Source organism: Dermochelys coriacea, chromosome 4 (assembly GCF_009764565.3).
Source record: "Dermochelys coriacea isolate rDerCor1 chromosome 4, rDerCor1.pri.v4, whole genome shotgun sequence".
In the NCBI taxonomy this organism is placed as follows: Eukaryota; Metazoa; Chordata; order Testudines; family Dermochelyidae; genus Dermochelys; species Dermochelys coriacea.
In genome coordinates, this window is record NC_050071.1 from 82534397 (window position 1) to 82562341 (window position 27945).

Genomic DNA, 27945 nt, shown 5'->3' on the forward strand with positions numbered 1-27945 from the left:
TAAAAGGCTCTCATGTCTCAACAAGCCAGTCATGTCTCAGCAGGCCAATGAGGCTCACTATTATATTTATATCAGCTTCTTTATCTTATCTTACAAAATATCCATGCAACCCAATTAACCAGGCTAGGCGCACACATCAGCGTGCACTGCTGGTGTGCATCAGTATGTACATGTCTCTGTAAAGCGGATGCCCGCTGTCCGTCTGCCTCAACAGAGACAATAATAGCCGTTAAAAAACATTTGCCGGTTTACGATAAGCTTTTATCGGACTCCCAAACTTCCCTGGCTCCGTCCGTGGGTTCCCAGCGCTGGACGCGAACGCAAGTGGTTAACACTCTGCGAAGTATTTTTGCAGCCTCCCCCAGTCCCATCCTGCGTCTCCGCCGTGCTATTAATACAGCAGGCACGTGCTCTGACATAGCGTTCTCCGGCAGCGAGCAGATCACTTTAATTTGCCCTTTAAACGTCCCGAGCGCGGGGCAGCCGGGCGGCCCCTGGGGGACAGCATGGCGGCTCTGCCCTCTGATGCCTGGGGGGGGGGGTGCCTAGCCAATGTGCGCGCCCCGGGGGGGACCCTCCTCTTATCGCGAGACGCGGAGGGGCTATAAGTAGGAGAGACGCTTCTTCCTTCGGAGCTTGGTGCAACGGGCTGGCCGGGGCAGCTGGGTGGGGAGGTGCGCGGCGGCGGCCACCATCTGCTTGTGCAAGGGGCTCCTCGGGGGCTTGTCTGAGCGAGTTCCAACATGACTAACCAAGCACTCAGCTTCCTCAAGGACTTCCTGGCTGGCGGGGTCGCTGCTGCTATTTCTAAGACCGCTGTGGCTCCCATAGAAAGAGTTAAATTGCTGCTGCAGGTAAGGAGGGGAACGGTTTCCTTCAAGCCCCGCTCTGCGGGCTTTGGTAGAGCGAAGGGCCCCGTTGACTTTGTTTGTCCTTGCGTTAAAAGCACCATGCAACGTTAAACGCTGCTAGCCCATGCGCGAGTGGAAATTTAGCAGCGGGTTGCCTCTTATCGGTGTCGGCTCGTGATAGTCCAGAGGGCAAATCGAAATGGGGGGCATGAGGAGGGTCGGTGCACGGGGTGGTAATCGAGAGCAAGCTGCTGTGGATCTCTCTGGGCGCTTGCAAGGAGTTTTCCTTCCCTAGGGGGTAGGAGCGTGAAGTTTTGACTTGTAAGCGGTGCAGGAATCCTAGTGTCAGATGGGCACAAGCTTGAAGTGCCTAAATATGGCAACTGGCTTCGGGAGCTCTGGTTACGCAAGAGCAGCACCGCTTCTTTCTCCTGGCTCTGTTTATAGCCTGGGTACATGGGGACACTGAGCGCTGGGGGAAACTGGCGTCAAATCAGGGCTCAATTTGTGCCAGGGCTTGAAAATTCATAGCCCCAGCAGCTCTGGGCTTGTCCACTCAGTTATGAAAACTTCAAATTGCTTGAGCTCTAGCACCACTTTAATTACAAATTGAGCTTCAATGATCATCACTGTTTTCAGGGGGCTTGTTGGCCGGACGATAAGACCAGGAACCCAAACGTGTTAAGAGTGCACTTACTATCTGACTTGCTAAGTGAAATGGAAATGTGAAATTCTAAAGCAAGGCTCTACACTTGTATGAGACGAACACACTTCTGTGCAATTGGATAAGCTTTCTGGAAGATGTCTTTCTGTTAAAGTTTCAGGATCCTCTTGCAAATGCCCAGCAGGTGTGTCCTCCTGTAGGCAGTTTCCTTTTGACCTAATAATGCAATGACCCTGAAGAAACTGAGTTAAGATTGAATAAAACAGGTACAGGCTATTATGTTGAATGGTAAGGTTATGAAAAAAGGCTTCATCTAATCTTCCAGAATAGATGAAAGATGCATGATAGATTTGATGATAAGCAGGAATTTTCTAAGAACATAAGAGGGGCCATACTGGATCAGACCAATGGTCCATCTAGCCCAGTATCCTGTCTTCCAACAGTGGCCAATACCAGATGCCTGAGAGGGAATGAACAGAACAGGGCAATTATTGAGTGATCCATCCCCTGTTGTCCACTCCCAACTTCTGGCAGTCAGAGGCCTAGGAACACCCAGAGCATGGGGTTATGTCCCTAAACACCTTGGCTAATAGCCATTGATGGACACATCCTCCATGAACTTATCTAGTTCTTTTTTGAACCTAGTTATACTTGTTGCTACAGGGGTGTTGTGAAGGCCAAGAGTTCCACAGGTAGACTGTGTTGTGTGAAGAAGTTCTTCCTTGTGCTTTTTTTAAAACCTGCTGCCTACTCAATTTATTGGTTGACCCCTGGTACTGGTGATACCTGAAGGGGTAAAGAACACTTCCTTGTTTGCTTTCTCCACACCATTTGTGATTTTTATAGACCTCTACCATATGCCCCCTTAGTCATCTCTTTGCCAAGCTGAATAGTCCCAGTCTCTTTAATTTCTCCTAATATAGAAGCTGTTCCATACCCCTCATCATTTTTGTTGCACTTCTCTGTACCTTTTGCAATTCTTATCTTTTTTTTGAGATGGACCAACCAGAACTGCATGTGGTATTTAAGGTGTTGGTGTACCATGGGTTTATACAGTGGCATTATTATATTTACTGTCTTATTTTATTCCATTTCTTCACATGGCCAAATTGGGATTTGTCTGATACATTGTCCAAAGTAACTGTTGCAATCTTGTCTCTGTGCCTCTCTCTCTCAGGTCCAGCATGCCAGCCAACAGATCACAGCTGACAAGCAGTACAAGGGGATCATAGACTGCGTGGTGAGGATACCCAAGGAACAGGGCATCATTTCCTTCTGGAGAGGCAACCTGGCCAATGTCATACGTTACTTCCCCACCCAGGCCCTCAACTTCGCTTTCAAGGACAAGTACAAGCAGATCTTCCTGGGGGGAGTGGACCGGCACAAGCAGTTCTGGCGCTACTTCGCAGGGAACCTGGCCTCTGGAGGTGCTGCAGGAGCCACCTCCCTGTGCTTCGTTTACCCTCTGGATTTTGCCAGGACCAGGCTGGCTGCCGACGTTGGAAAAGGGCTGAGTGAGAGGCAGTTCACAGGGCTGGGCAACTGCATTGCCAAAATCTTCAAATCTGATGGCCTCAGAGGGCTCTACCAAGGATTCAACGTGTCAGTCCAGGGCATCATTATCTACAGAGCAGCCTATTTTGGGGTCTATGACACAGCTAAGGGTAAGTGGAGGAGGAGGGAGCTGTGATTACTGAGAGATAATCCAACAAATATAAGGATGGCCTGCTCCAGTGCACCCTATCTTGGGCATTGGCTCTCAGGACTTAGCTTAACTGTAGCTTTGTTTAAATTTTATATAATGGATTATAAATATTACAGCACACTTTTGAAATTCCATCCTGTCCATTTTGGTTGATTCCCTCACATCAGGCTTTTGTTTTTGCAAACTGAGCCTCTTAAAACTGAGTCTGTAACTTCACTCCCATTCCAGCATGGTCACTTTTGTGCGTTTTTGTTGAGTTATAAGAAGTTTAAATCCTCAGACTACTACTGTAGTGCAGTTCTGCAAGGAAGCTGTTATGGTCAAGCTTAAATGTTCTAAAAGCTAACTCTCTTGATTTGACATTTAAATGGCTGGACTGAGTGAAGACTGATGATGCTGAGCAAGATATGGCTGAAGGAATTGGCTGTGGGGAAAAGTCCCCTCGACTTACCGTTGATCAGGATCTGTGAATGGGTGGAGTCTGGGGTAGGAATGATTCTCTCTTCCCCTCTTCTTTTTTTTCCCCCCCACCCCCCCTACTGACATTGTTGAATTACTCTTGACAGGTATGATGCCTGATCCCAAGAACGTGCACATCATAGTGAGTTGGATGATTGCCCAGTCAGTCACTGCTGTAGCAGGGCTGGTGTCCTACCCTTTTGACACTGTCAGACGTAGGATGATGATGCAGTCTGGCCGAAAGGGAGGTAAGAACAAGTCTTTGCCTGTAGCAGCCTAGCTGAAGAGATTATCTCCCCAGCAAGACATGTCCAAAATGTAGGGCATTCTATATGCTACAGAAAATCTGACCTTTTTCTAATAACATGGGTTCTCACTATATTTGATTGGTCTTTCAGATTGTTGTGAAGCACTTTGATAGCTGCATTTTTTTTGTAAATGTATTTTGTACTAATTTTAAAATCTTCTAGAATCATACAGGAAATTTCATCAATTAGAAGTATGCTCCCAACAGTTTCTCATATGTACCTTCTTGTCTCCACAGCTGATATTATGTACAAGGGCACAATTGATTGCTGGAAGAAGATAGCTAAAGACGAAGGAGCCAAAGCTTTCTTCAAAGGCGCCTGGTCCAATGTGTTGAGAGGCATGGGCGGTGCTTTTGTATTAGTATTGTATGATGAGATCAAGAAATTTGTCTAAAGTAAATAAAATTATTCTGTTCAGGTGTGTAATATACTACTTGTGGTTTAATGGACAACAAAATATTTCCTAGGGAAATTGAGATGGCTGTAATGGGGCAAATCCAGTTCAGAGAAGAATGCATAATTTGTTTAATGGTTGTCCATTGATTCATAGTTAAATTTTTGACTGAAAAGTCCTCATACTTGTATTGAACCTGTGTATATATTAAATATCTGCACAATATCACTAATATACTTATTCCTATGACTAGAGTGCATTTCTTGATTTGGTGGCTTATATGCTAGCTATTAAAATAGAGTTCACCTTATTAGATTTAAAAAAAAAAAAAAAAAAGTCAAGATCAAGTACTTATTTGTATTAAAGTGAATGTCTCTAGCTACTCAAGCATCAGGGCATTCAAAACACATGGATTAAGAGCATGCCTCTCCCATGAGGCTGGACTTTTTAAAAATCTGATATTAAAGTGAAAAAAGCATGTTTTACAGATAGATACCTTCTGTAAGCACCAGGAAATATGTTCTCAATCACTACTGTCTCCCTATAAGCCCTCCCTTAAAGTAGATGAGGTCCTCAATTCCTCCTAATATTCCAACAAACATTGAAAGATTGAAATATTCTGTTCAAGATTAAGTACCACACATCTTTACAAAAAGCAAAATTATTGTCTGATCAATTATACTTAATGTTCAATTGAACTGAAACAAAAAATAAATCAGTGTATTAATCATATTCAGTTTATACTACTGCTTCATTCATATACTCTGTATTTTTGTACATGAGCTTCAGACAGTAATATTTACACCCACTATTAATAGTCAATGTAAAAAAAAAACCTGTTTTTAGTATGAAGCACTGGTATGATTTTAATCCTAAAATAGCATACTAATAATGCTGTAGTGATGATGGTAGAGATAGTGACAATTTTAAATCATTTGTTTCAGTAGCTTATAATTTTCCTGAAAATTTACCCCAAAATACAATTCTCTCAATTATTCCCAACTAATTGTAACCCTTTTGCAGGGAAGGGGAGATAGATTTGTCCACCATCACTTCCATCTGGCAGTTTGAGTTAAGAATCTTAGAATTTGTATGTGCTGAATTGAAACTGCAGATATGGTGTATAGATAATGCTCACTGAGCAATAAGCTGTGTTCTGTATTTGAAAATAAGTGCCTGGGCAAGGACTAATAATTTAAGACTGTACATGTGCATATTCTAGTGATCCAAATGCACTGTCTGATAATGGCCATGTAGCAAGATGGGGGTTAGACTTTCAAGACAGAGGGGCTTTTTTAATTGCCAAGTGAAGCAAAGACTGACATACTTGATTTGTACTTGTCACATCTTAAAATTGGGATGTTAAATACAATGTTCAATATACCTTTGTGAAATTAAATCCAAAAAAAGTCTGCTAGAGCTTGCTATGCTGCAAAGCTATGTAACATTGATATGTTTTGTAGAAAGGGGGTGTGTGTGTGTGAGAGAGAGAACACACAGTGGATGTGAGATAGGTATGTTAATCTGGGAAGCTGGGCATTTCCCTCTTAAACTGCAATATAGCGCTCTCTCTCATTGTCTGACCTTGAATAAATCACTTTACCCTTATGCCCCCATGAACCCTAATGAAAAATGGGGGGGGGAAGCATTTCTCAGTCAAAATCACCAACTGCATCTGTACTGAACTGTCCTGTATATTTATTTACTCATCTAAAATTCCCAAACCGTTGGTTAAGGGTTAATCCTTGACATTTAGTGTTCAAACTTTTGGCCATTGGGTGTATTTTATGACCCATCACCCACAGCTTTTGGTTACACTGAAGGAGTTAGAAATCACTTTAGTCTATAAATAATACACATCCTGTAGAGAGCTAGTGCTATCAGCTGCTGCTATGATGCTTGCTTGAAAATGCTCACCATGCTCTTGGAACTAATACACCCAGGGCTTGTTATGCTCTTAACTGTGCACTACAAGCTCAGATTTTGCTGTTTTTCTGCTGCAGAATAGAACTGTGATGCTAATGCTCATCTTTGATGTCCTAATTTCTGAAGGCTCTCCCTTGATTTTGAAACAAAATGTCTTTGTCCCTTCATGAGATTTATTCTTAAGTAGGAACTGGGCATTAAAACTTATTTGAGTTGCACTGCAGCTTTTTAAACTTATTTAAAATTCAAAATGAAACCTAGCTTTCAGTCTTGTTCCCACAGGCCTATAGTGGGAAAAATTGAACCTGCACTTCACTATTGGCATAACCACCATGGACCAAGGTTACACCTTGTAGATCCTGCCATCTCATGCTAGTTCCAAGTGGGTGATGCTTAGACCACCACCACTTTTCCCAAATCTTGCCTCTGGAGCTAAAAGACCAGTAGGGAGAAAGAGAACAGAGGGATATCTGCACTCCACAAAGAGTAAGAATGTTGCAGCACCCACTTGAGCATCCAAACACCCCTTGACTACCATTCCCCCTCCCCACATCTTGTGTCCAGAGCAATAAAGACCTGATCCACCCTAGCTGGTGTCCAATGAGGTGGCTTCCTCCTCTGCTCTAGTGTTTGCTAATCCCCCATCTGCTGGAGACTGGCTGCAGCCTCAGACAACCATCTCTGCTTTGGTTACACTGGTCATATTTTCAAGCTTTTCTTTTTGAAAGCTGAAAGTTAGAAACGAGGGCATTTTATTCAAAATAAAAGTTGAGATTCTGACATTCTCAAATAAGTCAAGAAGCAGAGACCAGATTTCATGTAATTTGCCCATTTTAAGTTGCCTGATGCTATAGTTTATAAGCAGCACTTGTTTCCCAAATGGTCAGATAGGGCTTCAGTTTTTGCAGGAGAGTATTAACGGGAAAGACTGAAGACATTGTCTGGAAAATATTCAGACTTCAAGGAGCAAATTTATAATTTTGGGAGGTGCTGAGAGTTCTGCATAGGCACCAAACAAAAAATGTTGTTTTGGCTGCTGTTAAATAAAAATGCACTCTGCATACAATTCAAGTTTCAGATGCTTTACACTCCTACAGAAAAAGTCTAAAATTATTATAATACTCATCTTTATGCTATATATAAACAAAATGGTAGTTTTGAGAGAAGCATGCGTCTCAGGCACTTTATCTTTAATTCATAATTTGAGAACAAGATGACAGGAAATGTTTGTCAAGTATTTTCTTACATTATTAGAAGGAATGGGGAAAGAATCAGCTTTTGAGAGGAAAAAAACAGCCGCCTTCTTCCAAAAGGAAAAGGGAAGATTTTCTCAGGAGATAAAGAGGAAGAGACTATCTAGTAAAGAACACTGAAAATGAGATGAAAGTTTGAAGTGGGACTATTACTATAAATATCCCAAGGCAGGAGGATTTTCAACTAATGTCCCAGGACAACAGATGTCTGGGTCATAGCTGAAGATTTCAAAGTAAAAAAAAATAAAAATCCCTATCAATCTCAGAGAATTCTAAGCAGAACATATGGTTTCCTTCATCAATGAATGAAGGGAAGTTATATGGAGAGGTACTACTGAGAAGTTAGCCATCAGAAGGGAAAAATTCCCTTTGGGATAAAAAAGGAATTACATTTAAACTGTCTGACTGACTTATTACCCAGGAGCTGTCAATAAACCTGGTTTTAAAAACAATCATCCATGAGTGAGAAAGAACCACAAAGCTCACATTTGATGCACTTTTGCAACCCCACATTTCACTAGCTAAACTGTGATAAACAGCCAATTTCTCTCAGTGTCCTTTACAATTGCTGGATAATAAACTAACATAAAACGCTCTAAGAATCTTATGTAATGATGAACATACATATAATTCATGTTAAATATTTTACTTCTTACAATTTACAATAGGAGTGACATACAAAACTGACAAATTCCCCATACCAAATTAAATCTAAGCAGCTGGGAAGATTAAAACTAAGCCCATTTTGTTAGTTTCTTCAGAGAAAAGAATTACTATAGGAACACTTAAAAGTGCATAGTGTAACCTTGATATTGTAGTTTATTTGTGTCTCATTCAAAAATAAAAAGACTTTAAATGATGAATAATTGTAATCAGCACAGTTATACAAATAATTACAACAGTACTATTCAAAGAACATGTTACAGTCACAATGAAAGAACAATTTCAATTATAGCTTTTTTCTATACTACTGTTTAAAGTTAAAAACTGTTAAAACATTGTCAAGCATATAAAAATTTAATGCACAAAAGTCAGCAGGTTCAGAGGTAAAGCTTCTTTAACCAATACAGTTCTGTCAAATTATCAGAGAGGACCAAAGAAACTAGATGATCCTGTGTGCCAAATGTATCACAATATTAAATATTCAAAAACTTATGCCATTATGCTAAACATGGAGGGAGAAAATGGATCTGACTTTTGTAGGTCCAGGTCTCAACACTATTTAACAAAGCTTTTTCTTTATGTTTAATAGAAAGACCCCCCCCCCCCAATATTTCTGCCATAAGGGAGTCAGGACATCAAGCAGAAGTACAGTAGTAAGTATGGTAGCAGATCATAATTCATGCTCTTTATGAAAGAAAATCCTGCGGCCAGTGACCAAAACACCTGATGCAGTTTAGATATGGAACTAAACTATATGACATACTGCCTTCTATTACCACTTCCATAATATCTTACATTTATTATATAACTGGAAACTGGTGCTAAGGTTGGCTGAAACTACTTAAGAGATCTAGTATAAAACATTAAAAATATCAGTTAAAATGCAAAACTTCAGATTTATCCTTATATTCTACTTTGTCCTCTTTTCTAATCTTGGTTGATAGTATCTCTCAAAACTTGGATGTTATCCTACTAAATTTTTTTCCCAAAGCTCCATGTCTGTTCCCACCAATGAGAAGTTGTAAGTAGTGCCATCACTAAAGGCAATGGCTATTAACCCAGTTTGGGGAGTAGATGAATTTTCTGTTTTTATTGGATCTCACATTAGAATTTCACTTCACATTTATTCTCCTATCCAACAAACATTTCCACCCAGTACAGCAGGTTTTCTCTTCCCCCCTGACCCCCATGTGTAGGTCCATAAGTCAGGAAAAGACATCACTTCTGACCCAGAATGAACACCATTTCTTTATTCAGCTAGAATGATCTGCAAAGGTGGCAGAACAAGACACTTCCTGCATCCTCAACGTCTTAGCTCACTCCCATGAAAGGAAGTGGTACTGCTGTGCAACCAGAATGACTTTGTTGCTGCTACAAGGTAGATTTCCTCCACTATTCTGTACGACAGATTCAGATATTTATATACCCTCTTCCTGCACCAATAAGAAATAAAACATAGATCTACTTTTTAATCAAAAACATTCCCATAAACTATAATAAAAACAAAACCCTTTGAGCCATGACCTAGAAGTTCTGAAGACGAAACAAGGATGAAAAATTAGGACCATTTACAAACTAAGCACATGCTTGAAAATTTATTGCAATTTAAAAAATTAAAATTAAAAAAACTTCAATTTTTACATCTTGGATCCAAAGTGCAGCAATTCCATCCTTCACAAGTGTGAACTTCATTTGTGCTTTGCAAATAAAAATAATTTGCAATTTCAATTTTCACCTCTCTTTTACAAATACATCCTCTTTCAGGAAACACTGATTAAAGTGAAATTGTCCATTTAAAACCAATTTACAATAAATTACATCACACTGCAGTGCACTCTAATCAGCAAACAATGATGACATATTCTTGCACCAAGATAATCTACAAAAGCAATAGAAATACAAGTCTGGTGATCAAGTAAGAACTCTGGGCAAAGTACAAATAATTTATAACCAAGCAGCGCGAACATTAGTGGGCTTAGGTCTCCGTAATGCCCCACTAGATGCATCCGAAACTGGTCTCTCAGTCCTATGACTGACTGCACTGGATGCACTAGATGCTCTTGAAGCTCCTCCTATTAGAGAGTATAAGGAGAAAATATATATTAACAAATGATATTGTTATCTTGGATAAGGTAGGAGGCCCTATTGCTTCCTTTCCCCCCCCCATACCATCCAATGAACTGTCGTCATGGTTGTTCTAGGGTTTGGGGGCCAATCCAGACCAATGAGGGGATGTGTCCCTGCCTGGTCTGTAAACCTGGGTGCCTCAAAAGGCTTTACTGCTGTAGCTCCGAACCTGGGCTGCTCATAATCAGCTTACTAGCACGCAGGTCACACCCTAAGTGTCTGTGTGGTATACAGCTCTGGTTCAGCAGCTCTGACCTCAGCAGCCTCTCTACAGCCCCCGGCCCCGGCTTCCACCAGACTTGGTTACAACCAACAAGAATATGATCCCAATATACTCCCAGTTCCAAGTTTCCCCAAATTGCCCTTGCCTGGACAACTCAGAGAAATAATAAGATTTGTTGCTCTTGTAAAGAGACAAAACTACATCACATCTTATTAACGTAACTAGGGCCAAATACACCCCTTCCTTTAAACATAGCACTATGTTTATGGTAAAAATGAAATAAATTTATTAACAAAATATACATAGGATTAAGTGAGTTCAAGTAAAAGGAATGAAGAGTTATAAGTAAAACAAAACAAAACACTTCTGTCTAAAACTTAATCTGGCAAGATACAGGCTTTGTTCAAGATGGTTTCTCTCATCAGTCATTCTTTTTCCCACCCCTGGCTGACTTTCTCTCAGTCAGAACTTCCCATAAGAGTACAAGGTGCTGGCTTCCCTTGTCGTTTTAGGTGAAAGATCTTTGCCGAAGCAAGTTGCTCACCTTCATTCAATTTCCAGAGACTTCAACTCCTTGTTGGTTGAAGGACCCACCTTTCTTAGCTCACAAGAGCTATTCCCTTGTGTCTGTTTAGTGATGGATGCCAAAGATGGCTTCTGTCTTTGCTTACATCTTTCAAAATTCCATGACTATTTCAAGAGGCAGGATAACCTCATGCGGTTCTTCCCTTCCTGTGGGCTTCCCCTTCCCTTGTATGATTTCAATGAAAAATGGATCTTCCATTGTTTCTGATTCCACCATGCTTAATTTACATAAATATAGCTGACATTTCCTCCTGTCTGCGCAGACTATACCGCTTAATATCAGTGAGTACCCATAATTCCTTACACAGTGTTAATACATACATTTCACAGTTATATTAAATCACGTGTGTAATTAGTTTTCAGAAAGATCTTGCTCTATACACTTTTATAATACAGTGATATTGTATGCAATCAGTTAGTTCAATTGCTTATCATTTGAGGTTCAGCCCCCCCACCCCACCCCATAGCTCAGATAAAGTTCCTCTTCCTTGCTGGGGCTGCAGCCATGCTGTCTCTTCCCCCACTTGTTAGCTTGATAGCTTTGTTTATCTGGTATGCAAACATGCCTCCATTGTGTTTGCCTGACAGCCAATCTGGAATAGACATGCTGACCCCCCAACTACCTGTGAGCTTTGATGGTTGTTTATTGCACATGTAAATTGCACTCTCACTGTCTCTGATCAACCCTTCTTCATTTGTATTCAAGACCTGGGCAGATCTGTTTACAATTCCCCTGAACTGCCTCGTTTAAACACACTTTAGTCATAACTCCAGCAGTTTTTTTTTTTCCACCAAATGCATCCGATGAAGTGAGCCGTAGCTCACGAAAGCTTATGCTCTAATAAATTTGTTAGTCTCTAAGGTGCCACAAGTACTCCTTTTCTTTTTGCGAATACAGACTAACACGGCTGCTACTCTGAAACTCCAGCAGTGTTGCCAACCCTAACCACTGGAAAATCATGCGTCAGACCCCTGCAAAAATCATGAGATTTAAAAAAAAACCCTCATGATTTTTAAGCCAATGAAATGTGGGTTCTCTTTATTTCACTTTTGGTTTCTGAGCCTTTAAAGTGCTCTCAGGTCACAAATCTGGCTGACAGTGGGAGCTCCAGCCGCCTGGGGTGGGCTGGCAGCGATTTTGAAGTAAAATTACTAAGGCTGATTCATGATCTTGGGCTAGAACCCTCAAATGTCAGGGTTTTGTTCCCCCCCCCCCAGCTCTGGCTGAAACCCCTCCAAAAAACATGACATTTGAGAGTTCTATCGCAAGATCATGTGTCAGGCTTAATTTTACTTAGAAATCACATCTCTTACAATTAATTTGTGAGAGTTGGCATGTCTGATACCCATCCCATACATACACCATAGAAGAGAATTAATGATCAGTAAGTTATTCATTTTCAAATTATACCCCAACAAGCCATATTTTGTGCAAAGATATGTGTGCAGAGTATGAATAAAGGGGTTCTTAGAGTCATAAATGTCATTGCCATGTTTGCTGCAGACCCTCACAATAAATTAAAAACAAACCTAAAATGGTTTGAGTAGTTTAAAAGTAGTTTAGACAAAGCATTCAAGAATACAGTAGAACCTCATAGTTACAAACACCTCAGGAATGGAGGTTATTTGTAATTCTGAAATGTTCATAACTCTGAACAAAACGTTATGGCTGTTCCTTCAAAAGTTTACAATGGACCATTGACTTAATACAGATTTGAAACTTTACTATGCAGAAGAAAAATGCTGCTTTTCCTTTATTTTTTTAGTAGTTTATGTTTAATACAGTATTATACTGTATTTGCCTTTTTTCGTCTCTGCTTCTGCCCGATTGTGTTCTTCCGGTTCCAAATGAGGTCTGTGGTTGACTGGTCAGTTTGTAACTCTGGTGTCTGTAACTTTGAGGTTCTACTGAATGTTGTAGATAATCTTGCTGATGCAAAATTGTTTAACAAGAGGAGTTCTTAGAAATTAGATATGGTAAAGTGTAATCATAAAAATAAATTAACTATGAATTATTTGTATGTATGAAGAAAATGATTTATTGTTCTTAAAGAAAACTACTGAAGATTCTTCCATTGTAACAGGAGGGAGAAAAATGGCTGTGTGCAAAAAAAAAAAGTAGAATGCACACAAATGCCATACCAGGTCCACTTACTTGAAGAGCTAAGCTGGCTTAGAGCAGACTTTCCTCTTCTTGTGGATGGTGAAGAACTTAGATAACCCATATGGCGCTGATAGTCCATCAATTGTTCAGAACGCTTCATACCAACTGTTGGTTTCACTGCTTCCAGTCTCTTTAGAAGAGCCTTAATTTAAAAAAGCCAGTTTTGGTTAAAGAAGCAATAAAGAAAATATTCACAAACAAACTAATTTATATTTGTATAAATCACAACACCCCACAACTGAAGTGTGATCTATAACTCTACACTCAATACAGTTAATTACCAGTGACGGGATTCAATGTTATTCCACCCTTGGGTCCATTTCCCCCCCCCTCACTCTTTTTGCTAAGCATATATTAAACTCAAATACTACATTTATTTTAAGTCCCTAAATTGTGTTTTTCACTGCACACTATATACAAAATGAGTGTCTGTATAGCCATTTAACTGTACTTTGTGTTTCTCAAAAACAAAATTAAAGATATCTATCACTACATGGGGGAGGTAAAAAGAGTGTGATTGTTTCAGACTAGTTTTCCAGTGAGTGGCATAAGCAGTCATGGAATGTCAGCTATGTCAGTCTAAGTGCAATAAATCCATAAACATACTATAGTTTGCATATGGGAACCTGCACTGAGAGAGAGCGCAAGAGAGAAAGGACAAGTAGTTTTGGCTTAGATGTAGTATGTCATGTGTTTGCATCATGTGCCAGTCTGTTCATCATCAAATGGAAATACCTAGGTAAGCAAAAGTCAAAGGAAGGACTTTGGCTAGAAATAGCTCCTGCTTAAAGCCAGTTGCAAAACATGAAATGTTAACTAGCCTCTAAATGTTAGATCCAACTTTGTACATATGATTTTATCGTCATCTCCTACACAGCTGCATCATTTTTGACCTCTGGCAGGAATTATAAATTGATCATTCACTAATCCTGAAACTTTAAATTGTAATTTCTCAAAACGTTTCATTAGACGGTCTATACAGGCAGGCTAATCTAATGAACTGATATTCTTCTGTTAAAAAGACAAACATGCTATGAATTTACATTCCAATTACTGTATAAGGTCTTTGTACAATTTACATACCAGGAACATTACAGTAACTTCAAGTATGCCTTATACTGCATAATGACTGTTTATCTACTGGATATGCCCACCCTACTCAAGAGTTAAAGGAAATATATAGGTTTGGTTTTAACATACACATTTGATACATAAAAATGTAATCAAGCTGTTATGCACATGTTCAGACAGGGATGGAGCTCCCATTACAGAAGCAAAAAAGCCAATAATTTTAAAACATGCATCTTTCACAAGTAAGAAAGATGTTATTTTCAAAAAAAAAAAAATTAAAATGAAGACAGATGAACATTATTGGAAATATTAAGCCTTATTTATTGAGAGATCAGATACAGATTTTAAAGTGGTAGTGGTAGGTTCTACCCTGCCATAAGGGACCCTCCTGTAAGAGATGAGAGGGTAGCCAGCCTTCATCTCTGTCCTTACTCTCTGCTGAGAATTTCATCAAGGGGCATTATCTGGTACCATTTGTAGCTGGGGTTTTGCAATCTGGACAGCAGCCTACTGTGTATGGAAATGAACCCACCCAAACATTTGAAATGGCAGTCCTGACCTACTGAATCAATGAAGAACTAACAGACTCCTTATATTTGATTACCAACAGTGTAAGCCTTCTAGCCCCTTACTAAACAGTTATTTCATACAGTCATTTTAAATTGACTTTCAATCACTAATTTAAATCTTTCCTGATTTTTAAAGTTAATATTTTCTTTAACACAATATCTTAAAATGTTCACTGAATAATGCTACTACCATTCTTACTTCTTCCGCACCCTTTAGTCTCTATGGCTCTGATCTCACACCATTCAAGTCAATGGGAGTTTTACCATTCACTTCAATAGTTGTAGGATCAAGCCCTGTAAAATAAGCTTTTGTTGGTATCAGATATTTCACTGATTAGGATTCAATGAAAACAGGGGGCCACTAGATTCCCTTATATTTTAAAATACACCAACACCACTCCTTGCTCTTAAGAACTTGTACTGCAGCTATCATCGTTTTAGCCAAGATGGACTGTAGAAACAAAGCCAAATCAATTTAAAATAAAAAAAATTAGATCAGTGCTCAGCAAATCAAGGCACCACGCTGTTTTCCCCTCATTTCTGAAAAACAATGCTAATGTAGTACATCTGTTACTATCCCAGCCAGCGCTAGCCCAGGAAGCAAGAGACCTGAAAAGGATATAAAATAAAATTTTTTCTCCCCCTCACTATGTAAGATTAAGTAGATTTCAGATATTGGATTTAAGGTAACAGTAGATGAAAACAAGTGAAAGCTTTGTAATCTTCCAGCATTACTGCGCCTTCCTGTTTGCAAAGCCTTACACTGATGAGTAAGACTCTTCCCTTTAGGAACAGGGTCTACAGATTTCTGAAGAATTTCTAAACCACAAACTGTAGACAACAGAAGAAAGCACTGCATCACTGACATTTGGAAAACAAACAACAAAACAGAAGCAGTATAAAAGATTGGTGCTGCTTAGTGGCTTAAAATGAATGGCGTTAATTCAACTTCCAGCACAGTAAGTGAGCACTAAAACTAGTCTGGGCACTTTCTTTTTTCAAAAATTCAGTACATGTTCTTCTAAAGCCATTTCGGAGGGGGGAGGGAGAAGTCACAAGTCAAACTGAGTATCCAGCGCCATAAAGTTCAGTTTAAAGGAAAGGTTAAGCTGCTACTTTCCCTTGTCTTACGTTGCTCTTTGGATCTGTGTAGGCTTCAGTTTCAACATCCATTGAACTCCAAACAGCTGACCGTTGTGCCTCAACAGCTGTTCAATGTATTTATATTATGACTTCTCTAATTTCGTTCTTATTAGAACCACGCTATTACTTTGCAGAGCACAGAAGGAACAGAAGATGCATTTGAGGACAGCTCCTTTTTGTTCCTCTTCATGGACTAATTTCTAATTTTCTTCCATTGTTAAAGTGGCATTAATTGGCTCTATACTTGTCAGTTAGTTGTAAGTAACAGATAAGCCCCAGAGTTCTTTCATCTATGACAAACACTTAACGGAACTTTGCTAATTATTTTTGTGAGTAGGAGCCACGTGAAGCTCAATGAAAGAAAGCTGAGAAGATAAACAGCAGCATGAGCGAAAAGGACACAGTTTGAATATCACAAGGAACCATTAATTACAGTGCCTTCTATAGCTTCTTTTATTACTGTAGCACCTAGGAGCCCTCGTCCTGGACCAAAGACCCCATTGTGCTAGGTAGGCACTGTACATACACAGAACAAAAAGACAGCTCTTCCCCCAAGAGCCTACAATCTAAGTAAATGCTTTGATCATAGTTATCCTACTTCATGTCATTAGCACTATTGCTTGTGCCATGCAAATGGGCACATCTGTGTAACAATCCAAGCAGCGCTGTAACGACGGGATTTTAGCACCCAGGATGAGCAAGCATATTTGCACCCCCTACTGTTTCCACCACACTTTATTTCTCTGTCCCATTTTTCCACCCCCGTGGCTTTGCGCCCTGGGTATCTGCCCCACCCCAGTTATGGACCTGAGTCCAAGAGCCTGATATTCTTCCCTAGTGAGGGAAAAGTTACAACAGCAACTTCTCCATGTGGCGGGATTTCTAATGCTGGGAACTGCTGCCTGGATCTACACTTGACCTTGGGCTAGATCTGGACTCCTATCACAAGGTTGTCTTTAGACATAGTTTTTTATTATATTACCAGATTAAAGGAAAGCCTAAATATTTTATTTTAGAAAAACAACCATGAAGCACAAAGCCCTAGGAAGTATCCCCCTTTGCTCCAGCCTCTGAGGTTCTGCCTGCAGTTCATCTTCTGAGCTCCTGTCGTATTCCACATTCCAGGAGACTTTGTCCTACTGCAATTGCATTCTGTTGATCTTTTGCCTTCGGACAAATGGGCTAGTGTGTTAACAAGAGTATTCTCAGTACTGTTATGCTGCCCTGTAGATGTAATTACCAAGGCTAATAGTGACAAACAACAGCCTTAAAAATCTACAGTCCTCTATTTGACATCTGTTGCCTCTCCAACCTACTCAAAATGCTGCTACAAAAATCATCTTCCACCCCTTCCACTTCAACCGCATCACCTCAAGTCCTTTCACTAGTTTCCTATTTATTCCTTAGCAAATGTCAAACTCTTCATCCTTACCTTCAGGGCTCTAAACATCTTTGCTCCTTCCTTCATCTCAGTTTCTATCTTCTTGCACACCACATTTTGGTTGCCCCTCTCTAATGATCCCTTGTCTCCTCCTCATGACCTTGTGCCTTTTTCAGCGTGGCCTCAGCAGCTGGGACTGCCTCCTTCTTGTGCATCAAGCAATCTAACTTTCCTTCAGAAAATACTTCTTCAAAACTCAGTCTTCAGCTGGCTTTTCAACACTTCTCTGATCTAGCACTATCTACTCCTGCTCTATCTACTAGAAAAAATAAATAAAAAAATACCTTACCTACCTTGTCTTGCTCATAAAGCAATGCAGCATTTACAAAAAAGCCAGATTGTATAAAAACACTCTCCCAACATCTGCTTCTCAATGCCATCATCTCTCTTCCCTACCCTCTAACCACCACAGAGTATTGTCATCAAGTTATCTACAGTAGAACCTCAGTGTTACAAACACCTTAGGAATGGAGGGTATTCGTAACTCTGAATAAAACATTATGGGCTGCTCTTTCAAAAGTTCACAACTGAACATTGCAGAGTAAAATTTCAAAGCTGTATTAAGTCAGAAAAAAAGTTTAAAACCATTTAATTTAAATAAAACAAGCACAGAAACAGTTACCTTACCTTGTCAATTTTTTTAAAAAAATTTCACTTTATTTTTTTAGTAGTTTACATTTAACACAGTACTGTACTGTACAGTATTTGCTTTTTTTTCTTTTGTCTCTGCTGCCTGATTGCATACATCCAGTTCCAAAGAGATGTGTGGGTGACTGGTCAGGTTGTAACTGATGTTTGTAGTTCTGAGGGTCTACTGTACCTAATTTAGACTGTCAGCATCTCAGGACAGGGACTCTGAGTTATGTGTTTATAAAAGTGCTATGCACATTAACTATACTGTAAAAATAAGGATTCTTACATATCAGCAGTCAGCATCAGTGCAAGCTTCCTTCCACTGCTCTCCTCACCCAATATACTGTAACTGTTCTGGACAGTATCACTTCCAAAGCTGAGAGGGTGGCTCTGACTAGGTCCATTCACGTTCCTCCAAGGCTTCCAAACGAGCAAATCGATGCAAATTGTGATGGCCATTTATCTGACAGGAACTGGGCTGAGCAAACGAGCTAATTACATGCAGGCCACCTAACAAGTACCAAATGGTCATGATTTTTAATCATGACCAAACAGAGACACATTTAAAATGGCGACCTATGTGTTTATCCCATTACTTTAGAGAATGTGAACTGATTCAGGGACTAGATGGTAAAGTACTGCAGGCTGATGTTTTAAGGTCTCTGATTTATAGCTGGGGCTGGTCCCATTATAAGACCTTATTTCAGCTGCACTTAGCCATATTTTAACCATTCAGGCTGAAAATTCCCATGACAGAAGTTGGTCTCTGGCTGAATCTTTTTGGAAACTTGCAGCCAAAATGTCTCGGCCATTTCTGAGAATGGGGCTTGGGAAAATACATGTTTTTTCAGTATAAAAATACGACAACCTTTTCTTTGGAAACCTTTAGCAATCTCCGGTTTTGGCGCAGGGATTTGAAATTTGGCAGGTGGTGGCCTTTGTGTCAGGGATGGATCTTGTACAGTCTCTGTAAAAAATCCACCAACATTTGGCCAAGTTATAAACCTTCGGAGGGTGGGGGGAGGGGAAATCACAGTTTGAGCAATACTCAGAGACTTGTTAAAGCTTAACAGCTAAAATCTTTGAAGATTTCATCTTCCCAGAGCATGCTCAAGCCTCTCACAGGTCGTAATGCTGACCAGACTGCAGCGGCACTATCCTCAGAGCTTCTGAAGTTGTTCCCACCAATCCAGGGCTATAGGGGACTATCCCTATAATTTCTGCTCAAGGCCAGGGATGGGCTAGGCAGAAGAACCTAGAGCAGAACCTCTTAGTCCTATGCACTCAGTGACTCCCACCCCTCCTGGCACCTCAACAACATGCAGGAAGAAGGCATTTGATTCAAATGCAGAGGGTCAAGAGCCAATATTCCTGACTCATCATTCCTCTGCTGTCAGCAGTGAAATCCACTGGTTAAACAAGTGTCCCATCCCCCTTTGGTGCTGGTCCACATAAAGGATAAGCTGCTGCCATCAGTTACTGCATTAGCTCAAGTGACAGAGTCTATGAGGTGAATCTAAAGGTTCCAACCCTGCTGATGACCCATGTCAGTGTCAATATGATGCCACATGATGGAATCTTGTGGGGGGGGAGGGGTCTGCTTTTAAACCCAAGGAAATTATATAGAAAAAGCTATGTTAAAAGGGACATTATGAAGGTTACAAAGAAAAATCTGGTCCTAGGTATCTCAAAATTGGGCAGCCAAAATTAGTGGATACTTTAGACCTTAATCTCTCTATGATTCAGTTTGCCATTTGTAAAATGGAATAATAAACCCCCTTGACTCTAGCATGTGTTGTGAAAATAAATTCGTTAATGCTTGTGAAGCATTCAGATGCTATAGCAGTGGTCCCCAACCTTTCTGTGGGAATAGCAGATTCCTATTCCCAACAGAGTACAGCGGGCGCCAAACACCCCGCCGCCGAAATGCCGCCAAGAAGCAGCAGTGGAAAGAAGCCTCGCCGCCGAAAAATGGCAACGCTTCTCGGCGATATTTCGGCGGGGGATCTCAGGTGGCTGCGCTCGGCGGAGGCATTTCGGCGGCGTGGTGTCCTGCAGGCGCACACAAGTCCCCCTGCGAGCGCCATTGCACCCGTGGGCATCGGGTTGGGGACCCCTGTGCTATAGTGATGAGGACCACAGAAAGGCCTATGAGGAAATTAATAATTCGGTCTTCAGAGCAGGGTTTGAAAAATGTGCGGTAAACACAGCATGGGGCCACACCCCCCGAACAACGAGGAGAAAAAAGTTGCTCATTAAGCGAGCACCGTCCATTCTGTGCACTGAATGAGCGAGGGGTCCTGTAGAAAAAGAAACCAAAAACAATCTTTCATAATGCATACATATAAGGAGGCTGCATTAAGGTTGCACAGATAGTCTTGATTCTGGCATTTCCTAGTTTTTGATGCTTGACTTTGCAACTTTAAAAATGTTCCTTTAACATAGTTTATGCAGACTAGTAGTTTGCATAATAAAATAAACTTCCAACTCGTAAGGTACTTTAGGATACATTCCAGCCTACAAGCTTTAGCATGCTGACAATTATGTACTATGATTATATTCACACCGCATCTGGTTTAGGTGTGTCAATACAGACAGATACATACCTGCAGAAGTTAGAAAAATTATAACACAGCAGCAACATTTGTTCCACCTTCCATTAGGAAAATTAGGTTGGCAGAAAAAAGAATATGCCAGACTTATTTTACAAGGATAAAACATTGTGTGACTCAACAGTATCCTCTACTGGTCAGTTACATTTTGTTCTTGCTATTTCAGATAGCAGCCTATAACCTAAACAAAATGATTAAACTTTCCTGCTTACAAAAACAAAAATTAAAAGAAATAGCCAATGGGAAAAATTTGACATCTATGAAGAATCAAATTGGAAAGAGGTAGTCATTAAAATGTCCACAATAAGAAAGATCTGAGGGCTGTATTAGTGACATAGCTTTATGAAAAGAAGAGTGAAATATAACAAATTGAGTTTAGGACATGATTAAACATTTTTACAGATGTAAGACAGCATGTCATCTTGAAGCAAATTCTAAAGAGTTATTTTTGAAGATTTATCAATTCATGCATTTCTATTCAGTTTTATGCTGCTGACCATCTAGGGCAGTGGCTCTCAAACTTTCCAGACTACTGTATCCCTTTCAGGAGTCTGATTTGTCTTGGGTACTCCCAAGTTATATCTCACTTAAAAAAATCAGATATAAAAATACAAAAAAGTGTTAGAGCACTCATTACTGAAAAATTGTTCACTTTCTCATTTTTACCATATAATTATAAAATAAATCAATTGGAATATTAATATTGTACTTTTATTTCAGTGTATAGTATACAGAGCAGTATAAACAAGTCATTGTCTGTATGAAATTTTAGTTTGTACTGACTTCATTAGTGCTTTTTACGTAGCCTGTTGTAAAACTAGGCAAATATCTAGATGAGTTGATGTACCCCATGGAAGACCTCTGCGTACCCCTAGTTGAGGACCTCTGCTCTAGGGGATAATTACTGTACAGAACCTCTGCTCTAGGGGATAACTACTGTACTGTACAAATGAGTATTTGTGGTATTTTTCTTCTTGGGCTAAAAGCAAACATCAGGAACATCTTCAGAAATATTTATCACACATTAAGGGAGTAATCTATGAAATGGCTAATTGAATTTTGGAGTATGCAAACGAGAAGTCATTCATTTTTGATCCCAAAGATTCTAAAGCAACAGACGGTTGGGTAATACTGACAAAGAAAGGTACTTGTGGATTCAAGTTAGCAGTAACAAAGATAGAAGTGCATCATAGATGGTGAGAGAGACTAACTGGCACAATGTTTAAATAAGAAAAAAGGCCAATTATAACAGTGTATCATGTTATGATTGGGGTCTACCTGGAGCATGGCATCTGGTTTTCAGCATCATGCCTGTCCAGAAAATGTACAAACTCTGGAGGAGATCCTGAGAAGAACTACTAAATTGTCAAAGATATGGGAACCCCAGCTATAGTGGCAGGCAGAAGAATCTAAGCTTACAACTGAGAAGCTGATGGGGGTTAAGGAAATCTTATTGCAATGTACCTAAAAAGGGACCACAAAAACTTGAGTAAGGTCCTATTCCAAATAAGCAACAAAGGAAATTAAGAGACTATGCAAAGTTTAGCTATGTGGTAGTTTGGCACGCTATAAGATTTATCAGCATGATTTTTTCTAGATGACAACGAGCATCACACATCTGTAACTTCTGTTTATGCCAAATTCTTCACACTAAAATTACAATTTAAATTCATACACTACATGCATAACCTGACAGAGGTGTGGGTGAATATGGGGATAAGCATAGCCCACTAGAGAGAAGAGTCTCTGGCATCCCGGCAGAATTGGTATCAGGATTGCTTGGTCTGACTACATTTTCTCAGATGTACATGTAGGAGCCTGTTTTGGACTAATGCTTGTGCTTTACTTCTGGTGATGGTATAAGAAACACAATGTGGCAATCCAGAATAGAAGTGGCCAAAGGAACATATCACTGATAAATTGGTAGTTTAAACAGCCTATTAAAAAGAAAGATCGCAGGCAAACTATCATGTGGGTTATTTAAAAATTTCCATGCCTCAATCGCATTCCAGAAAAAAAAGAAAATCCCAATTTATTCTTTTTTAAACAGACAACTTGATTCCCTCTATACTGAACTGAATATAACAAGATTATGCAATCTAACTTAAACATCTATTAAAATTGTAACAAGCAAGGTGTGGGGTATATGACTGTAGCTGAGAGATGCTGATGGCCCCCATACACTTGTCATAGGTAGGGCCCTACCAAATTCATGGTCCATTTTGGTCAATTTCACAGTCATAGGATTTTAAAAATGATAAATGTCATGATTTCAGCTATTTAAATCTGAAATTTCACAGTGTTGTAATTGTAGGTATCCTGACCCAAAAAGGAATTGTGGGAGCGGGTTCACAAGGTTATCGTAGGGGGGGTTTGCATTACTGCTACCCTTACTTTTGTGTTGCTGTTGATGGCAGCGCTGCCTTCAGAGCTGAGCTCCTGGCCAGCAGCTGCTGCTCTCCAACTGCTCAGCTCTGAAGGCAGCGCTGCCATCAGCAGCAGTGCAGAAGCAAGGGTAACAGTAATGCAACCCCTTCCACTACAATAACCTTGTGATCCCCCTACAACTCCCTCTTGGGTCAGGACCCCCAATTTGAGAAACGCAGGTCTCCACTGTGAAATCTGTATAGTAAAAAGGAGTTGTGTGTGTGTGAGGGGGTGTCAAAAGGTTATTGTAGGGGGGGTTGCGTTACTGCTACCCTTACTTCTGCACTGCGAAACAATGTTAATCGGGACGACTTTAAGTGAGGAGTTACTGTATATAGGTTCAACATAATGAGAGAAGCAGAGAGCTACAGATATTGAAAATGATGGCAGGTTATACAAATAGTTATTTCTGATTCAGTTTAAGTCATACAATTTATTCTTTTCAGAGTAGCAGCGTTAGTCTGTATTCGCAAAAAGAAAACGAGTACTTGTGGCACCTTAGAGACTAATAAATGTATTTGAGCATAAGCTTTTCATGCATCCGATGAAATGAGCTGTAGCTCACGAAAGCTTATGCTCAAATAAATTTGTTAGTCTCTAAGGTGCCACAAGTACTCCTTTTTCTTTTGTGATTTATTCTTTGTGTATCAATATACTTAATGGGTTTTGTTGTCAGTGTGTAGATATGGTTTCCCTGCCTCTTAAGACCAGGCATGCTGAAAAACTAGTATGTGCTGAGTTAGTTTAGTCTACTTAATCTGCCACCCAAAACTGAGGGTACATTAACTAGATTTAAATAGAAGCTGTTCCCCACAAGTGGAACATTTCTACAGGAAAGAAAAGCCATACCATTTTAAATCCGTTTCACAAACTGAAAAAAACAAAACACTCTTGTTTTGTCAAAGTAAGAGGATATATTTTTCTTTCAAATATATGTACGTACTGCGTGTTCAGATACTATAGAGATGGAGGCCATCCAAGTACCTAGGATATTATTTCACACCCCTGCCTAACTACATAAGGCCATCAGTTATTTCAACAACATTTATTCTGGCCTTAATATAATAAAAGTTTAAAAAACTAAAAGAGAAACTTCAAGTGCTGTCTTATTAGCTTGGCAACCATTTAATAGTGGCCCATCTGATAACAAGCAGCCTTTCCCTCTACATTGATCCAAAACAATACTTTTTAACCTACCAGATTCTCTCTTTCAATCCTTTGCTGCTCCTTTTGCCTGTTGAGAGCACTATGATACAACTTAGGCGGCAGGCCAGCAGGTTTCTTCAGAGTGGCACTTTTGCTCCTAGGCTTTCCAGATTGTCTGGACAGTTCTTTTAACAGCCTTTGGTTTTCCCGATCAATTTGTCTTACTTCGTCATTTGTGAAAGAGTAATTTTTCCTTGACCCTGGAGTTGGCTGATCAATGACCAGTTGTTGCTGTTCCTTTTTCTCCAAATGTAGAAAAGCTTTAAAAAAAATAAAGGCAAAAACACACAGATGAAAGACACCATGTGCATATAATTTTATATTACTAGGATTTATTTATTAGAGCTAGAAAAATAAGTCAAAATTTTGGAACATGTGGGCCTGCAGTTCAGCATTTAGACACCTAAATAAGTGGCCTTATTTTCATTAATGTCAAGCACCATCAACATATTTTAATGGGAGATGCCTGGCACCTCTGCAAATCATGCCACTTATTTAGTTAGAAAATGTTAGCCATCATGTTTTCTGCCCCTCTCAGTTTTAAACTGAAGAATCACACTTAGGACCTGTGCCTGAAAGGTGCTAAGCACCCGTGACTCCCACTGACATGGGGCTGAGGGTGCCGAGTACTTACCTCTCAGGCTCAGGCGTTAAAGAGCCATCAGTATGCAAATGCACGCAGTATATGCTGTAAGAAAAGGAGTACTTGTGGCACCTTAGAGACTAACAAATTTATTAGAGCATAAGCTTTCGTGAGCTACAGCTCACTTCACCGGATGCATTTGGTGGAAAAAACAGAGGGGAGATTGATATACACACACAGAGAACATGAAACAATGGGTTTATCATACACACTGTAAGGAGAGTGATCACTTAAGATACGCCATCACCAGCAGCAGGAGGGGGAAAGGAGGAAAACCTTTCATGGTGACAAGCAAGGTAGGCTATTTCCAGCAGTTAACAAGAATATCTGAGGAACAGTGGGGGGTGGGGGTGAGAAATAACATGGGGAAATAGTTTTACTTTGTGTAATGACTCATCCATTCCCAATCTCTAATCTTGCCTAAATTAATTGTATACAGTTTGCAAATTAATTCCAAATTATAATTCTTGACGTCTGATTTGTGTCCATTCATTCTTTTACGTAGAGACTGTCCAGTTTGACCAATGTACATGGCAGAGTACGTTGAATTATAACATTCAAAAACCAGTTGGAGAACACTTCAATCTCTCTGGTCACTTGATTACAGACCTAAGAGTGGTTATCCTTCAGCAAAAAAGCTTCAAAAACAGACTCCAACGAGAGACTGCTGAATTGGAATTAATTTGCAAACTGGATACAATTAACTTAGGCTTGAATAGAGACTGGGAATGGATGAGTCATTACACAAAGTAAAACTATTTCCCCATGAAGAAAAGGAGTACTTGTGGCACCTTAGAGACTAACAAATTTATTAGAGCATAAGCTTTCGTGAGCTACAGCTCACTTCATCGGATGAAGTGAGCTGTAGCTCACGAAAGCTTATGCTCTAATAAATTTGTTAGTCTCTAAGGTGCCACAAGTACTCCTTTTCTTTTTGCGAATACAGACTAACACGGCTGCTACTCTGAAACCTATTTCCCCATGGTATTTCTCCCCCCCCCCTCCCCACCCCCCACTGTTCCTCAGATATTCTTCTTTCAGAGTAGCAGCCGTGTTAGTCTGTATTCACAAAAAGAAAAGGAGTACTTGTGGCACCTTAGAGACTAACAAATTTATTAGAGCATAAGCTTTCTGTAGCTCACGAAAGCTTATGCTCTAATAAATTTGTTAGTCTCTAAGGTGCCACAAGTACTCCTTTTCTTTTTTCAGATATTCTTGTTAACTGCTGGAAATAGCCTACCTTGCTTGTCACCATGAAAGGTTTTCCTTCCCCCCCCCCCTGCTGCTGGTGATGGCTTATCTTAAGTGATCACTTTCCTTACAGTGTGTATGATAAACCCATTGTTTCATGTTCTCTGTGTGTGTATATCAATCTCCCCTCTGTTTTTTCCACCAAATGCATCGGGTGAAGTGAGCTGTAGCTCACGAAAGCTTATGCTCTAATAAATTTGTTAGTCTCTAAGGTGCCACAAGTACTCCTTTTATTTTTGCAAATACAGACTAACACGGCTGCTACTTTGAAACCTGTCAGTATATGCTGTAGATACTTTAACAAGGCAGAGCAAAGAGAATAGTAGATTGTGTTATGGACACAAATCTGCAATGTGCAAAGCTGTTTCCTTTTGACTGTTATCAGCACAAGCTAGGCTCCAGGCAACAAAGAACCTACTGCTCTGTACCTTTACACACATGTTCCTACTCTCCCTTGTCCAGTGATAAAGTACAGTCAGGGAACTCTTTAGCTAAAGGAGCAACTATCTTCACTGTAGTTATTGTGGCACCAACAATCATCACATATATGCATGTGTGTCTATTGTTAATAGCATGCTACCATAGCATTGAACACAGGTATCACGATGATTGGTGGCACAGCAGTGCAGTATCATTTGTGATACTAACATAAGCCTCACAGAAGTTTTCTAGCAATTGTAATACAGTTTCAGGAAGGCCAGGGCTAGAAACTACCCCATGGCACCATCAATTAAGGTAAAATGAAGTTTTAGATGTTGACACAGCGTTTGCTCCCAACATGTATAAAATTTTATAAAATATCTGTCCCAATTGTGCAATTGAGATAGAATCACATTTTGGATACAGGAGCAGTTGCCTTTGTGAGGAATACAGGAACTAGGAGAAGAAAGTTGAGAACACAACACTGGAACAAGGAGACAAAATGTATTTCTGAAGATTACTATGAATTTGGTACAGGACTCCCAAACAGAAGAGTTTTACAAGTGATCCTTGTTGGAGAGAGAGAAATAAGCAAATAAATGTATGGCCACTTTAAAACAAATAATGGAGAAAAGAGATGAACCTGGCCTAGAATATTTAAATAGTCAATAAAAAAAGAATTAAAATAGGGATATGGCAGCATAGAGCAAAAGTCAAGCTTGAAAACACACACAATTCACAACTCAATACTTCAATATGCCAAGGCAGATTCAGCATTTTTAAAATGGGCAATTCCTTTGATGGGAAATATTTGGTTCCAGGTAAAAAGATAATCAGCATTAAAGGCCAAGCCTCTCAAAAGTGATTATTGGATGTCTGGTTTTTGGTGCCATTCCACACAGTTTCAAGGAGCATGATTTTCAGCAAATACTGAACACCACCTTTGTAAAAAATCAGCTCCTTTAAGGTATTTCAAGTTAGGTTCTCAAAAACTAAGGCACTCAAAATCCCTAGTCACCTCTGGAAAACTTGACTAAGCGCTAACACTCGCAATGAGCCAGAAAAGCTTTCATTGAAATCCAAACAGTTCCCATGGGAACAATTTAACTTGACCAAGCCAGAAGAACCTCCGATAAATGTAAGAACTGAACTTCAGCAACACTACCTGCAGGACAGGTCACATCAGGAAAGACAGTTTAGTCAATTT

General features: G+C 39.9%; 2 protein-coding genes across 3 annotated transcripts in view; one reads left to right on the forward strand and one right to left on the reverse strand.

The window, feature by feature from the left end:
* The first annotated feature begins 493 nt into the window (after positions 1 to 493).
* SLC25A4 (solute carrier family 25 member 4) lies at positions 494 to 4630 on the forward strand. The gene is made up of 4 exons (XM_038400217.2): positions 494 to 854; positions 2693 to 3179; positions 3787 to 3927; positions 4224 to 4630. Exons 1-4 carry the CDS (start codon positions 744 to 746, stop codon positions 4379 to 4381), a joined length of 897 nt encoding a protein of 298 aa, XP_038256145.1. The 5' UTR covers positions 494 to 743; the 3' UTR covers positions 4382 to 4630.
* A 3780-nt stretch (positions 4631 to 8410) lies between these two features.
* Positions 8411 to 27945, reverse strand: part of CFAP97 (cilia and flagella associated protein 97) — a 54993-nt gene continuing 35458 nt past the window's right edge. For both annotated transcript variants that reach the window (XM_038400787.2, XM_038400789.2), the window contains exons 4-6: positions 24416 to 24684; positions 13314 to 13464; positions 8411 to 10295 (exon numbers count right to left, since the gene is read on the reverse strand). In XM_038400787.2, coding sequence (XP_038256715.1) covers positions 10168 to 10295; positions 13314 to 13464; positions 24416 to 24684 — 548 coding nt within the window. In that variant the 3' untranslated portion in view covers positions 8411 to 10167. The remainder of the gene's footprint in view (positions 10296 to 13313; positions 13465 to 24415; positions 24685 to 27945) is intronic.

What these genes read in the sequence shown, in the direction of transcription:
- SLC25A4 (XM_038400217.2), top strand. Translation starts at nt 744, where the DNA reads ATGACTAACCAAGCACTCAGCTTCCTCAAGGACTTCCTGGCTGGCGGG. An exon ending in GAGTTAAATTGCTGCTGCAG is followed by an intron (nt 855 to 2,692) that starts GTAAGGAGGGGA and finishes TCTCTCTCTCAG; the next exon opens with GTCCAGCATGCCAGCCAACA. An exon ending in GCAGTCTGGCCGAAAGGGAG is followed by an intron (nt 3,928 to 4,223) that starts GTAAGAACAAGT and finishes TTGTCTCCACAG; the next exon opens with CTGATATTATGTACAAGGGC.